Genomic DNA, 17,679 nt, shown 5'->3' on the forward strand with positions numbered 1-17,679 from the left:
TTCCTTAAAATCCATAAGTAATAATACTAATAATAATAATAATGATAATAATAATAATAATAATAATAATAATAATAATAATAATAATAATAATAATAATAATTTATTTGACTTGGCAAAGGTCATAGACCTCATCTAACACTCAACCAGGAGTACAGGGTTGTTTCCGATCTCTGATAACGAATTTGAAAGACGTCATGTGCGTCAGAAATCACACTGACAGCTGAATTTCGGCGAGAGGTGACAGACCAGTAGTGAGTGATTTCATAATCAGAGTGCACGGCGTATCACACTAGCAATGCCCAAGAAAATCGAGCCTTCTTGGAGGAGTACATAACAACCCTTTCCGATGCCAAGTACAGTTACGTGAAAATCATAGGAGCCTGCAAAAAACGTGGTTTCGTTATTTCCAAGAAAGGCATCTTGTGTGTACCTAATAAGACCGGCAAAACTCGTTTGGGATTAATTCCAGAGTGGAAAAAGCAAGCAAATCCACCCCCCGTTACAAGTCACCGCACCCCACGAGATGATACAAATTAATTCCATTCGAGCTTCACCAATCTTATTAGACCTAAGTACACAGAAGATGCCTTTCTTGGAAATAACGAAACCTCGTTTATTGCAGGCTTCTTTTATTTTCACTTAACTGTACCTGACATTCGAAAGGGTCGTAATATACCCCTCCCAAAAAGGCTCGATTTTCTTGGGAATTTCTGCAGTGAGTAGCCGTGCACTCTGAATATGAGATCACTCACTACTGGTCTGTCACCTCGCGCCACAGTTCAGCTGTCGTGTGACTCCTGACGTACATAATGTCATTCAAATTCGTTATCAGAGATCGGAAACAACCCTGTAAAACTGCAATACATAGAACATCATAGCCACTTTAAACATCATAAAGAAATTCGCTGGACTCAACTGCCGGACTCTATATATGGTCATGTCATTCATATGAATTTTGAGTTTTTAGTAATAATTGTAATTGATTGTACTCCTTTTTGGTTGGCTGCTTCTTATGATTTCAAACATATTCCTGCCGGGATTAGTACACTTAAGCGCTGTCACTTGACCACAGCTTGTCTATAGTACAATATATTTTCTGTACTATCTGCAGCGACAACTTAATAACCAATAGGCCTACGTAGCTTGAACCTTTTTATAACATAGTGACAACTGTATACATCAAAATTTGATTTAAATAGTTATATCATAAACTTTTTTTTTTATAATAGTAGTATAGAGACAGAATTGTTACGTTATAACTAGACCTCGGATTTTTAGCTCCTTAAAAATTAACTTTTAGGCACCCAAAATAGGCTTTAAATTTATCAAAATATGCACTAGAAACACAGGTTTAGGCACCTAAAATACACTTTCTAGCAGCTAAAAATACGATTGTATGCAGCTAAAATGTATTTCTGTCCATTCAAACTACAGTAACTATAAAAATGCAATTATCTAATCACTTACGCCTTACGTTCTACAGTGATAAATTCAATAAAAAATTGAAGTTAGAAACTTTACTTTTGTTAAGTCTTAAATTATGAATACTTAATTTTTTTATGAATTCATCGGCCTCATTTTTCTATGGCTGCTGATGGATAGGGCCTAAGTATTTTTATTTTTTTATTTTATTGGGTTATTTTACGACGCTGTATTAACATCTATGTTATTTAGCGTCTGAATGAAATGAAGGTGATAATGCCGATGAAATGAGTCCGGGGTCCAGCACCGAAAGTTACCCAGCATTTGCTCGTATTGGGTTGAGGAAAAACCCAGGAAAAAACCTCAACCAGGTAAATTGCCCCAACCGGGATTCGAACCAGAGCCACTTGGTTTCGCGGCCAGACGCGCTGACCGTTACTCCTAAGGTGTGGACGCCTAAGTATTAATATTACAATTAAATTAATTAATTTACCAATAAATTTACAATTAACACATTATTCATAATTGGCGCTGTAATACATAATGTTTTTTCCCTAATTTTCTGTTGCGAAACTTTGTCTATTTTTTTAACAGAACCATTTTATAAGAAAAAAAGTTATTTCCAATAATACTGAAGCAATGAGTATATATTATTTAAATCTGATAATTTCTTTAGGGAGAAGTACACATTCCTACTGCCTGCTCAAGTGCTCAACAAAACCAGTCACTTTCCGGGAATTTATTAATTTCTACAACCAAACTGTTGTAAGGTCTTTCAACCAAATCCACTCCATGACATTCAAAAATTTATCTCCCATTGCTACATGAAAAATTTAAAAAAATATGTAAAAAATAGAAACTGGCAATTTTAGGCTCTAAAACCTTAAAAATAAGTAACAATGGGCAAAATAGGCATTTTTAGGCACCATAAAACCACATTTTATATAAAACGTGAAGATATTTAACTAGCTTTACTCTAAGTTTATTCCTACAGAAAAAAATAGGCATTTACTTAAAATCCGAGGTCTAATTATAACATAAAACAAAGGAATACGTCGTAGTATGTTGCATATGAGCATCAATTAGACCTAGTTTAATGATTTGTCAGTAGACCCTGTACAGCGCTGCTACACTGTTGGTGCCGAGACTTAGGTCCCTGACTTTCACAGTAGCTCTTTAGTGTTTCAATTGAGGATGCCTGCATATAAATCAAGGTCTTATAGTAGAATAGTTTCAATGTTGAAGCTTTTTTTCATTATATCGATGCGTTTCTTACCTTATCTTGATATTTCCGTAACCAGGCATACGAGAAGTGAGATCCATATAGTGATTTCGAAGTGACGGCACATAGTTAAGTGAACTGTTAAGTAAGTCACTTCCTAGGGCCTCATGACGCACATAATTGATGTAACTAATGCTGCGAAGTTCACCACGTGCGTAGTAATTGATCCCATACACTGTGGAGATTCCAATATTCTCTATACTCCGTAACAGGTTTTTGAATGAAATTAAATATCTGAAATCAAGAAAGTTATATTATATGTTTCAGTAGCTAAACAGAAATGGTTGCTGGGAACACACATTATTTTAACAATATCATATTTCTCCTCATTCTCATATATAATTTGAATATCTTAGAACTCAAATTGCATATACGTAGGTTACATTAAATTTTTTCACTCAGAAACGGAAATAATAATAATAATAATAATAATAATAATAATAATAATAATAATAATAATAATAATGATAATAATAATTATTATTTATTTATTTATTTACTGATATTTAATGTGCTGCACAACAGCCAGGGGCCAATAACAGTTCAGCACATGACAATATCATTACAAGAACATTAATAATGATAAAAATTACAATAAAAGTACATAGGAATAATTACTAAAATAATGACAATTTAGAATATGACAACTGAAAATGAAAGATGGAATCCTACAGATGAATATAATACAAATGATGAAAAAGATAACGAGAATAATAATACAATACATATCTAAACAAAAGACGTAAATTAATAACAACTGACATAAAACTCCAAAAGTAGGCTATATACTACACATTAAATGGATCCAAGTTCAATCTATGCAAATTAACATATTTTATACATCTTCTGACCGGAGAGAGAGATTTAGAATTTCTATTGTAAAAAAAATATATGAAATCTTAAACCCTTAGCAGGAATACGAAGACTGACATTGCTTAAGAAGGATTCACAATCTATATCAATCTTAATGACTTCATAAAAAAATAAATAAGCAATATCTTGACATCTGACAAATAAATTACAGCAATTAAAATATTTGCAGTTAATCTCATAGATAATAATATTATATTATTATTATTATTATTATTATTATTATTATTATTATTTATTCTGGTAGAGTTAAGGCCATATTACCGTCTCTTCCACACTACCAGAAGTGAAACATACGAAGTGTCCACATGAAACCTTCACAACTTCTGATGTAAATGACAAATTATTGAGCTAATATGATATATCTGGATGCAGTTTTCTGCATGTTAATCAGAAATTGTCAAAGTTTTTGTGGGAATTTTGTTGTATTGCTGAAATGCGCTTTTTGGTTGCAGGTGTGAATTTTGGTGAAATCTGAAATCTGACAGTGAAGGAGATGTGGATACCCAGGAGATGACACAATGTGTATCCTGGTTTATCGAGACACGATCAGTAAGCTATAGAGGGTTGTTTCCGATCTCTGATAACGAATTTGAATGACATCATGTGCATCAGGAGTCACACAACAGCTGAACTGTGGCGCGAGGTGACAGACCAGTAGTGAGTGATCTCATAGTCAGAGTGCACGGCTACTCACAGCAGAAATTCCCAAGAAAATCGAGCCTTTCTGGGAGGGGTACGTTACGCCAAGTACAGTTAAGTGAAAATAAAAGAAGCCTGTAATAAACGAAGTTTCGTTATTTCCAAGAAAGACATCTTCTGAGCACTTAATAAGATTGATAAAGCTCTAATGGAATTAATTTGTATCATCTCGGGGGTGCGGCGACTTGTGACGGGGGATGGATTTGTTTGCTTTTTCCATTCAGAAATTAATCCCATCCGAGGTTTTCCAGTATTATTAGGTACATACAAGATGCCTTTCTTGGAAATAACGAAACCACGTTTTTTGCAGGCTCCTATGATTTTCACGTAACTGTACTTGGCATCGGAAAGGGTTGTTATGTACTCCTCCCAAAAAGACTCGATTTTCTTGGGCATTGCTGCTGTGATACACGATGCACTCTGATTATGAAATCACTCACTACTGGTCTGTCAACTCTCGTCGCAATTCAGCTGTCGGTGTGATTTCTGATGCACATGATGTCATTCAAATTCGTTATCAGAGATCAGAAACAACCCTGTGCATTTGCAGTGCCGCTAGGGAATTAAACTTGCCGCGATTGACTGTCAATGGCGGCCACTTTCTTCTCTTTCTTCTCCAATAGTCGCAAAATTCTGTTGAAAACTGCAAAAGTACGCTTCCTCTTCATTAACTTACTAAAAATTGACACTACATCAATTCCTCATACCTCTCGTTATTAGTTTGTTAAAAATGAGATATCACCACCCATAACAGTGAAATCAATCTCGACCACTGGTAGCAGCTGCCATAGGTTTGCCACGAGCTCGTGCCCAGGGCCTCTCGTGGCCCGAGCTGTTAGCACAGTGCTTTGGCAAGCATAGACGTAAGAACTTAAGAGTCCAACAAAAGACTGTGTCTAAATTCATAAACATGAACCGCGCTGAATCCATATTTTGCGTAGATTTTTAATATAGTAGAATGTAGGCTTACAGCAAATCATATACAATGCTTAGTATGCAAATAGTACTTCTTGATAAGAAAGTACAATATAAACGACATTACGAGTTGAAACGCCAAGCGGACTATGAAGGATTTGATGAAGAAAAACGAGTTGTTATAGTAAAATGTCTAAAAGTGGATAAATGTGATGTAGGCCTAAGTATTTCTCTCACGCTGTGAGATACGAGGGCTATTCATAAAGTAACTTCCGTTTATATTTTACAAACCTGTGAATGACGTTACAGAATTGGGTTACAAAACGTTTGAAAGTATACACTCTAGTTTATTTTTCCACATTAAGACACTTGTAGCGTTTAACGAGCTTTGAAATTCCGTAATGATAGAATTCGATCGCCTGCGACTGAAGCCAACCTACGACGCTGGTTTTCAATTCGTCATCGTCAAAGAGCTTCGAGCCAAGCCACGTCTTCATGTGCATGAAGAGATAGTAATCGCTAGGCGCCAAATCTGGGCTATAGGGAGGGTGATCTAATATTTCCCAGTTGAACTCTTGCAGTTTGGTTGCAGTACGACGCGCTGTTTGCGGTCGGGCGTTGTCATGCAGGAAAATCACCCTAGATCTCAACATGCCACGACGTTTGTTTTGAATGACCCTTTTCAAATTTGTTAGTGTGTTACAGTAACGCTCAGCGTGGGATTCCTCTCCAAGAACTACACTAGCAAAATTCCTTTTCTGTCTCAGAAGACAGTTGCCATGAGTTTCCTTGTGGAAAGTGTTTGACGATACTTTGTGGGTTTTTTCGGGGAGTGGGTATGACCCCATTGCATTGATTGAAGCTTTGTTTCTGCATTCACATACCGCACCCAAGTCTCATCTCCTGTCACAATCTGATAGAGAAAAACATCACCTTCTCTTTCGTAACGCTCAAGAAAGGACAGTGCTCCTCCCATCCGCTGAGCCTTTTGTTCCTCAGAAAGAAGTTTAGGCACCCATCTGGCAGAAAGTTTCCGGTAGCCCAAATCTTCGGTAATCACTTTGTACAGAAGAGTATGACTAAGCTATGGAAAATTCTCACTAAGCTTCGACATGGTGAACCTGCGGTTTGCTCTAACCCTTTCGTCAACTAAACGTATCAGATCTGCATTCACGATACTCGGTCGACCATTTCTCTCTTCATCATGGACGTTGGGTCGCCCATTTTTGAACATACGGCACCATTGTCTTACACCACCTTCACTCATTACGTCTGGCCCATAAACTTCACAAAGTTGGCGATGGATTTCACTAGCTTTACATTTTTTGGCCACAAGAAATCTTATTACAGAATGTACCTCACATCTAACGGGAGTTACGATTACAGCACACATTTTGACAACACGTGGCTCAGAGAGGAACAAAGACACGACCTTGACTCTACCGCTGCTCGACGCGTACTGCTTCAAGGTACACTCCACCGCAAGAGTGGCGCACTGCCTCTGGTGTTATGTACGCTATATGAAAACGGAAGTTACTTTATGAATAGCCCTCGTAATACAATTATTTTTCTAACAAGTTAAATTCTATTTACCGTAGTTACACAATTTTAAAGCTAATGTAATATGCTGATAGTACATTTAGGCTTATTTACTTTTGTTCAAATTCTAAGAGGAAACTAAAAATCTGTTTCATAGAATCATAGTTAATATGTAAAAAAGGAAAAATCGTACCATTAATAGATAATATTAATCATCGGGATCTACATTTCGGTGATACAAAGAAATGTAAAACTGATTATTAAATTTATACTATATTTTGAAGGAAATGACCACTAATTTAAAGAGAGTGATATAAATAAACATTAATTATTCCGTACGGTACACATTTTTATTATAATTACTTATGTATCCTATTAATGTTTATATTCCCCGCTATGTACCGTATTTTCCGGGGCATAAGACGCACTTTTTTCTTTGAAAATAGGTCTGAAAAGCATGGTGCATCTTATGCGTCGATACTAACTTTGTGAATGGGTGAAAGTCTCATGGGATTCTGTGAAAACTGAGATAACTTGTCGGTTAGCGCTCTGTTCTTAAAGTGTTTTTTATATATATTTTTTCGTAGAACATGAAGGTGTATAGTGTTGTTGCTGTGAGAGCAAGTTATGAACTAGCACGCATGATTGTCCAAGACATGGAACTTATTCAGAAGGACAATTTATTAAGAACTGCATTTTAACAGCAGCAAAGATTGTATGTCTCAATGAATCTTCGAAGTTCGAGACCATAAGCTGGTCGCTAAATACTGTAGCTAATCGTGTACAAGAAATTTTCCTGTTCTTACATTCGCACTCTGCAATGTGATCGGTCACAGAACACTGAATTCAGGTACGATTAAATAGGGATATACTGAACTAGCACCAACAGATAGTGCGCGTGTACTTTGAGGGATGCGCTTTGCGTGTGCATTTGCTTTCCAATACAACAAACATTGACGATTTACGTAGTGTATTAGTATATTAAATACTCTAAAAACAACTCAAAATGCCACATTTTTGTTGTGTTCCTATGTGTAAAAGCCAGGGAAAGCTTTTTGCCTTTAATCAGGTCCCGAAAGATTTTAAATATATACTTTCAATCTTAAAAAAAAATAACTAATTAAATTGAGCCTATTATACAAAAAGAACTACTTAAAATAAGGAATTGCTGGCTACAATTTCATTTTGGAAGAGTGCAAAGAAGAAAATGTTAATAAAACATATAGAACCTCGACAGCAAGCTATGTTAGCTTAGATTTTATGCAGTATTTGAAGGAGTTCCCGAAGTTTACGACTGTATTTTACAATGGAACGATACTTTGCCTACAGTAAACTCTCGATGAACTGGAATGTTTATTATCTAGTACGATCCGCAGTGGAAAAAATATATAAGCATATAAATAATACAGTCTATGAAACTATGGAAACCATGTTTTAACTTCAAATTTTCAAAAATCATCATATATATCAGGGGCGGCTTTTGGGGTAGTGCCAGTGTGCCATGGCACCGCCAATGAAAGAAACAAAAAATAATATCCTAAAAAGCAGTTGTAATAGTTTATTTCTACACATTTTATTCGTATTTCATCTGAACGAGCGCGTGCACAGATCGGGACGCACTCTTGCAGCGTTTTTCCGAACGTTGGAGCCACTTCGCTGAGGCATTACCTACGTCCGTATGACACTGTACAAAAGGCTACTGATTCTAGTTTATATACGTTTCTTATGGGCGACTTTGAGCCGAATTCAATTCGACTCAGTAGTTAATTTTCCGCCCGCTAGAGCACAGTAATGAAGATATTTCGCTAGATGGCAGGGTTGTTGGAGACGTTAGGAAGGGAACCATCAACCGCAGACTTGCACGTAAACACAAGTTTAAGTTCCGTGCCAAATGTTAATGTAATGTTGCCAATTCAAAACTAATGCACATAACTTTGATTTGAATGTGTAAAGTATTATCGGTTTAACTATATTGAATGCAGAGATAGTCATGGTTCTTTTTAGAAGGATAAATATTTTTTCATATTATGTAACACTGTTTGTTAATATTGTGTAATATTTGTTTTATTTTGCGGCAACTAAATATCACTACACTGTTGCTATAGTATTGATGCTTTTGTTAACGATACATGAGATCTATGCAGGACATGAACATCTGTTATTCAGGCCGCTGCCTTGGATTCATCGGCCTCTTAAATAAAGTGCAAACGTGTTCGTTTATTATCTATAACACTGTTTATCTCGTGTGTTTTTGCCAGTAATTTTATTAGTTATAAAATTTATTTGTATTTGACTAACAATACTGTGAAAGTTTTGCATTATCTGTATCTGTAAATTTCGTTATTAGTTTCGGAAATGTTATTGTAACTGTTACTAGATGCATTATTAACTTACACCTGGTAAAATAGCTGGTTTAATTAATGTGTTTTATTTAACATAATGTAAACGTGAGCTGCGATTATCATTTTCACTAGGGTAATTTGCGTAAAACCTTTTTTCATTTTTGGCACCATCACCAGAAAGCCTCACCGCCCGCCACTGATATATATATATATATATATATATATATATATATATATAGTATTCTAAACTGTATGTCCTTAACTTACAAAACGCATGAGTAATCATGATACTACTGCGACTATTTCGTTTATATGACGTCATTCCATTTTCGACCAATGAAGTGTAATGAAATTTTGAATTCCAACCAATCACAGTCAGACTTTGCGATAATTTCTGCAGCTAGATTTATCGCTATCAATTTATCGCATGGTCGTTCTTTTGTTTAGTCGTTGTCGCCAACTGTTTCCCCGTAAATTAATGATCATGAATACATTAAGATCCAACTACACGGTTAAACTTTTCTTTCAACTTTAAAGCAATGAATGCAAGATTGATATTTAATATTAATTAATATATTTACGCAGTGAAGACCACGTTCAAAACGGCGCACCAGCGAATAGGGATTATAAAGAATGGACACTGAGCGAAATTTCCTGTGTTTTGTTTCTCTGTGCGCCAGCGTATAGTTCCACTTTCAAGCGCTAGAGGTTAGTGTAATCGAGCATACGCTAAGATAATAATTTAGAATAGATTAAGACACAGGATCCAAACATCGCCTACCTTATTGCATAATCCAGTAACGCTTTGCTTCAAATAAATTCAAGTTAACGGCTTTTCCTTATTTCTCAGTGACAAACTAGTTGTAATTATAATTGTTTATATTTCAGATATAATAAATTATATTATAAAATTAGGTATCGAATTCGTTTAATATTTGTATATAATATAATATAGCTATATGGTTTTACTTCTCGTAAGAGTTTTGTTTTTCCATTTTCAGCGCTATCACATCATTACATATTTTAATTGTTGTAGGGGTCAACGTCTCAACTCTCATTATAAAGGAACTCTAGAGTGTAGACATTACAGTTAATGACGGATTTATTATTTTATGGATCCAATTTATTTTATTTGAGTACATAATGTACCTAGATGTATTAATTATATGTGTTATATTTCCGCTGTGTCGACTGCTAGCTAGCTGGTGTGATGTCAGCGCCAACTCTAGGGAGAAAGCAGAATCTCACGCTTTAGCTGGCTTGAAGGTCATTGAAATCAGTCCGGCTACATCAAAGGTACCGACGCGAAGTGTCCATTCTTTATAATCCCTATTCGCTGGGCGCACCATGTAGACACAAAATCTTTATGCATCTTAATCGAACGTACCTTATAAACTTGATTCTTTCAATATTCTTCCCAGATTGCACGCATACGGGATTGGAATATTGAACTGTGTAGATGCAGATTTAGTTCCGTTACACACTACAGCGAGAATGCGTTTGTCGAGCTATAAAAAATGCTTTCGTGTAGCACTCATTGTAAGTAACGATCGAAACAAGGCACAGCTGACATTGGTCCTGCTTCCACAGGTAACATAACCTATAAAATTGTAGCCTATAACATTTGTATTGAAATTAAACAATTAATAGACGTTCAAATTTATGTAACATCATCGCATATCAAACTCAAAGACCTTGCATAGTAATAATGTCTTTGATCAAACTGCCTTTCGTATGACGTAATAAAATGGGTGTTTTAATTAGGCCTATCTATACAGAGATGGCTTCACTGTGTAGCAACCGGTAGCAACATGTCTCGCTGTGAATACATAAGCATTGGTATATAGCTATCCCCACTGTTACTGTTAAATTAAATAATGATTTCAGCAGATAATGAAAATGTATTTGTTATAATAATAAGAGAAAAGTGCAGTACATGTAATTAACATTGTTAAACCTGTATGTCGCTTTTCCCAATTGGCATTACTGAATAATAACATCGAATTTCTTTATTGCAATAATCGATATTCATCTACGAGTATTTCAACTTCACAATGTCTGAATAGGTTAAGTATTCGTTAATATACAATTATTAACATTTTGTGATCGAATTTTAGGGATATATTATTAAAATTTTTATTTTATTCACGAAATAGTCCTAATAAATGTCACTCGAGGTCTGAGATTTCCCAGATAAATCCACTCGCTTCGCTCGTGGATTTATCGGCAGATCTCAGACCTCTCGTGACATTACTACAGATACTATCGTATCATCCTATTAAAAATTGTATTTGATCTTTCTGCAACTAGAGGAAAAAAGTAAGAGAATTGAAGCCCGATAGTCCTTTTCCTATATAAAAAAAAAAGACATTGGTAGCTGCATATCCTGTTTATTGCGTACGGTACCTAGTTACAATACTTATGGTTAAAGAGGCAATATTCGTGCATCCCGTTCTCAAAGTTCTCATTTAGGTTCATGAACATTCAATTTACTCATATCTATATTCTGTATACTGAAGATTTCCCCATCCATCTCTTAAGGGGAATAGCTTAGTATTATAGAAGTTTACGCTATTATTTATTGTAAATTAAATTTGATTATGAGGTAAGAAAATACTGAATTATGTTAAATTATACAAGGTTACACAAAATAATTATAAATGTAATTTTGACACGCACAGAAAACCAACAAGCGGGAGAACGTAATGAACTGTAGCATATGACATAATATAGCCCTGTGCCGCATGGAACGCTCCTGCCATCTAACGGTAAAACTTCGCATAAGATATCCCTATTGTCGTCTGTTTTACATCTGCTCCGAGTCTGGTATTGTGCTCTGTGTAGGTTTATGCTGGCATTGAGTTTTACATGACTGATCCATAGCCAGGGTGCGAATTAAGATTTATGATGGGGGAGGAGGGAGATAGAATCCTAGATAGAGAATACCATACGTAAAATTATTATTATCCTCATTCGATATGGGCTCAACGCTTGGTCGCACTGAGTTGCTTGTCTTGAATTTTGATTATAATAATAACTATTATCCATGAGCAGGCTAAAGATAATAAGGTACACGTACCAAATAATGCCACATTAACACTTCAGTCATTTTTGCTCTGGAAATAAGTTATGTACAAACACGAAAATTATGAAATAGAAACTGTAATCTTATCTCTAGAAAATAGCACAATGAAAATGGATATATTATATACCGAACAAAAATTAGAACTCAAATAGGAAAACTTTGTAAACTGGCGTTATTAGGAACAGGTTGTCCAATTAACGCCACCTGTTTTATAGTAACCTATACACTTATAATTATTAATGAATTATTTTTCCTAAGCAACACAAGTTGAACGAAGCAACTAAATTTGAGTTTCTGTTAATAAAATACAAAATCACTCAATACTAATTAAAGAGTCTTGATCTGAAACTGAAACACCAAATGGATTAGGAAAATATGTTTTCCAGTGACTCCTTACTTAAAAAAAAGAGACAATGAGAAACAGTAGAAAGTTATTAAACATAAAAGAATTACCTTAGTTTAATATGAATGTTTTCCAGTAAGTAAAACAAAAAAATTAAGTTACGTAAAATAAAAAAAAATTAAGAGTTCGATAAGCAATTGAACCAATATCATCACTGCACATTCTGAACATTTGTAAGTTGAAAGCTTAGTGATTTTCCTGATGTTTTCACACTTATCATGCAAATACCTCGCACAATATGAACATAATGACATGTTCTCAACGCGATCTTCTTCACATATAAAACACATCCAACTAGTGCTTGCACTTTATCAATGGGTTGCAGCTCATGTGTTGTATTACCGGTACTGGAAAGGCAATACAGTGTGATTCCGTAATTATCAGTGGTACTTGTAATGTTTGCGTCCAGCTGAGATGATGCTCCATCAAATATCAACACCACCTCGGGCGAATTGATCAAGCCAATGGACGAATACAGCAGTTGTCATAGAGTCTTTGGCACTCATGACAGTCTCTGTTCCAAGAGGCATATCTGTCTCCCACTCCGGCTACAAACGATGACTTTTGAAGATAACCATACGTGTACAAAGAGCATTAGCGCATGTAACAATACATTTATTGTGACATTTTCTATGTGCTCAGATGCAACCAGATGCTCTTTCTTGCACCTCTCCTAGCCAGAACAGTCTGCTGATGCTGTACTGTCAGCCTTAGTTACTAATATAACCTAAAATTTTGTCTGTAGACCTTTAACGTCACATGGCGTTAAAGTGCTACTGAGTACTTGATGACATGACATGCCTGTTTCTCTAACATTTTCAAATTTCATAGATAGCAAATACTTTTTATACATAGAAGAATGTTTAAGGATCACGAAAATATATAGTTTAATATAGTTATTATTTGCTCAACACACAAAATAAAATATTGCCTCTTACCTTGATATAAGAACAGCCATTCACTATCAACACACAACAGAAAAATGATGGAATATCATGTCACTCTTAAATGTCAGCGGACAGCTAGTAACTCATTTCATCACTAAATTGCAAGCGAATGCAGGCTACAGTAGTGCACTACCGAAAACTTGTGTCGTTAACAAAAATTAATAGGGTGGCGTTAAATGTATACATGGCGTTATTTGGCTCAGGGACCTTATGTGTAATTTCTAAGTTATTGATTATTGTCAGCTTGCCAGTGATAATAATACGTCAATATAATTTTCTTCGCTTACTTGATACAGTACTTTATAAAGTATAGTCTATTTGTATTAAAACAATTATATTTTGTGAGGTTGGATAGAAGTTATCCCTGGTAGAGATGTTAATATGAATTTATGAGAGAGGGATAACGTTCCAACAGGGGGGAAATCCCCCATTCTCCTGTTAATTCGCACCCTGCCCATAGTACATCATACTCCTATCTCTACATCAGGGATGGATTCTTCAGAAAGAAGTTGAGTTTTTCGGAGCTCCAATATCTATTGTTTGGTATTTACGTACCCATGGAGACGGAATCAAGCTTCGTCCGGAAACAGAAGGAGATTAGGGTTAATTTCGCAGTCATGAAGTTCATTTAAAATCTATTCACAAAATCTACACCTGATTATATGGCCACTGAGTCATAGTTGTTGCACCGCTATGAATTTGTAATGTTTTAACTTCGGTAGAATTGTAACATTTCGCACAGAACTGTAAGACAACAGTTTCCTGCAGTAGTGGCCGGTGATCGATATCCTCGGTGAGGCCAGATGCAACTAGTTTAAGTGCCTCCGATAGGAAATGTTTATTCATGATATTAAATTATTGTTATTATATTATTAATATAATTTATTTCTGTATTATTATTATTATTATTATTATTATTATTATTATTAAAAATAATACTATCACTCACCAAATAAATTGTTATGCTGTGACTTTGTTTCAGTGATTGTGTGAGTGTGATGAAGCAACCCATATTATGCTCAGCTGAAGAAGTATAATATGTTGATATTCCCCGGGAAATATTTTTCAGATCGCTGAAGCTATCAGTAGACACACTGTTCTTCCTTTCTTTCTTTCCTTTCAATTTTTTTCCTTTTATAGCAACAAACAAGATTTATTTTTATTTAAGATTGCTTTGCACCACATTACTACTTATCCATTTAGGTTATCCATATCAAGATGCAATAGAAACTCGCGTTTTAAGATTATCTGTCAGAAAAATTGTCAGCCATGGCGTAGGCATCTCGGTAGGCTATATCTTTATTTAAAACTTCCTTCTTTCAATATAATTTCTTCTCGGAAAAGGACACTCTAACAATGGATTAACTAGGCCTACATCATCATTATTTCTCACATCTATTTCTGTTTATATTTTCCCGAAATACATAACAACATTAAACCACACTCACTAATGTGTACTACGAAGTACAGCAGTACAACACCCTCGCTTAAGTCATAAATTAAGACATAAGAGGAGAGAACAGTGTGGGTCTCTGCCTGCTAAACAGCGGCATTTTTTATGTTATTTATGGCCTATTTAGGAAGACAAGTCACCACTGCTATACCCACCCCATTCCATCCTCGAGACCGGTCCATGGATGGGAAGAGTGAAAAGCTGACCAGGCCACGAGGCCAGACGAATTATGCCTCAGCTACACCGTTTCAAGTGCAACTTCAAAGCCCGCGAAAACATACGAAATGCAGAAGCCAGACCCGGCACGAGCGATCCTGGCCTCAGGAACAAATTTTATTGCAAAACAGGTCTATATCCATCACAAAGTTCTCAAATACTTCTACAGCGATATATGCTTCATTCAAATGACCAATATATTATATAAAAACACAAAATTTGATTTCAATTAAGCCAAGTGACTGAGGCCTTGCCTCACTTGCCTCAGTAAATCGGCCGCCACTGGTTTCCTGCGGAAGTTAACGAAGCGATTCTTTCAGGGAAATTTTCCAAGCGATGTCCAATGTCATCAAGATTTTACCCTGTGAGTACAGTACACCCTTTTCTGCGTTTCTTATTTGTAACAATTCTTGTCGCATGGAATTTATTCACAAAGTCATGGATCGTTGGACAACTTGGATCGTTAACATCAGGTACCTTCCTTAATACTTATGGTCTTCGAACTTCATGAGCCAAATTTGTTAACTCACCATCATAATAATAATAATCATCATCATCATCATATACGAACACTCTGTTGAATATTTATCTGTATGTCGTTTAAGCTATAAATTGAAAACACAAACACACGCGTATAACACGTACAATTAGGCTAGTCTTTGCTACCACTAAGACTCAGACAAGCTTTGACTGAAACGCACTGTTACCGCGTTTACTCACCGATAACACACTTTCCGTTACCGGCCCATGGAAACGCATCGGCCGACAGTCAAGTTTCCGCTTTATGGTAAGAAAATAATCTGCTCACCCAATACTTGTATCATACCTCCATACTCCACTGTTGTCTGTCTCTTTGATCTGATTGGTGAGATGGTTCAACAGAGCGGCATTCACAGATGTGTACCAGTGCAACACTTCTAAGATACTGCTGTCGCTGACACTTGACCTGTAAATACAGAATAATTGTTAAACACCAATCGTATCTTTATAAGTGGTAGGCTACACCACACAACCTTGTCGAAAGACAACCTGGTGGCACTGGGAAGGAGGGAAACATACAACCTAGAATATTGTGCAAAACGCTGGCCGAAGACAGCTAAATGACGAATTTTCAGAAAAGATTACACTTACCAACAATGATTAACTGAGCTCGGACAGGTCCTGTAGTTCTGAGGCCGAAATCAGAGAACTCATTAACCTAATTGCCTGACACTGAACACTGAACATTGCCTTGCCAGTGAATAACTTACGGTATATCAAAATTGTGCGTATTGTCTCATAAGTTTGGAGAAAAGCTATTGTAACTGCAATAGTGTAAAATGTTTAAGGTTCTTCTAGTTTTTAGTAATATTGTTTTCGGTAGTACAACTGGTAGAATCTGCTTCTGGCATTTCCTTCATTTCCAGCATCATTATTTGCCTTCGAGCGTATATTTTCAGCTGGCAAAATGAGCGACACGCCTCATTTGTTAATTTTTAGTCAATTCTTACACTCCAATCGAAAAATTGTTTGGCCACCATACAATAGCGTAAGTAGCCTACAACTTGTAATATGCCAAATCTTATTCTCTTAAATGAACAATGTTAATTTTTAGTTTTCAGGTTCTCGGAAGTAATAATTTGTGGAAATGTACTGTTTATTTTTTCGTTTGTCACTTATATTACGCAAAGAAAAGGAAGAAAACAATAGAAAATCTTTGGAGTGAATTTGAAGTAAATCAGTAAATCGTCATTATGATTTTAGCCTTTAATTTAGCCACGGGCAATTATTATTATTATTATTATTATTATTATTATTATTATTATTATTACTACGTGTATTATTATTATTATTATTATTATTATTATTATTATTATTATTATTATTATTATAGTAGAATCTAGCTAGTCCGAACGAATTGGGACAGGGCCTGTTCAAATTATGGAAATTTTGGAACAGAGGAACAGGAATGCAAGCAGGGAAACCACGCATTAGCCCCTTCCCTGCCCTCGCTGTCCAACCACAGTATAAGAATAACCACAGTATAAGAATATACTGTGGTCCAACGCTTTGTTCAATTTCGAGGTTTATGAGGCGTTGACGGGACATTGCCACTTCGTCAAGTTTATCTGCCTTCGTCAGAAGAACTGATGAATGATCATAAGCAATAGGCCTACAGAAAACAAAGATCGATTCTTTCACTAGTGATAAAGTAACTGTACTGTATATTTTACATTTTGACTTTAGCCAGAGGTCTGCATCGGACGTTTTCGCTCGAGCGCCAAGTAGTTCATAGCATAATCCGATAGGTAGCGCACATGCATAATGGGTAAAATTGTCACGAGCGATAAATCTTCGAACGGTATAAGCCGAGCGTTAGACATTCGTTCTTGTCACAGTGATGAACTGTGTAGTAACATCATAGATGTTTATTATTTTAAAACTTTGCAGTGTTTAACTAACCTCTCAATAGTACTACTACAAAACTTGCTTTAAAATGTAATATGAATGTTGTAGGTAA

At 35.6% G+C, this 17,679-nt stretch overlaps 1 protein-coding gene across 1 annotated transcript in view; it reads right to left on the reverse strand.

Annotated features, from left to right (window-relative positions):
• LOC138698454 (uncharacterized) overlaps nt 1-17,679 on the reverse strand; it is a 659,361-nt gene that overhangs the window by 27,809 nt on the left and 613,873 nt on the right. The window contains exons 5-6 of the mRNA XM_069824399.1: nt 16,006-16,125; nt 2,702-2,941 (exon numbers count right to left, since the gene is read on the reverse strand). Coding sequence (XP_069680500.1) covers nt 2,702-2,941; nt 16,006-16,125 — 360 coding nt within the window. The remainder of the gene's footprint in view (nt 1-2,701; nt 2,942-16,005; nt 16,126-17,679) is intronic.

This window comes from Periplaneta americana, chromosome 1 (genome assembly GCF_040183065.1).
Source record: "Periplaneta americana isolate PAMFEO1 chromosome 1, P.americana_PAMFEO1_priV1, whole genome shotgun sequence".
In the NCBI taxonomy this organism is placed as follows: Eukaryota; Metazoa; Arthropoda; class Insecta; order Blattodea; family Blattidae; genus Periplaneta; species Periplaneta americana.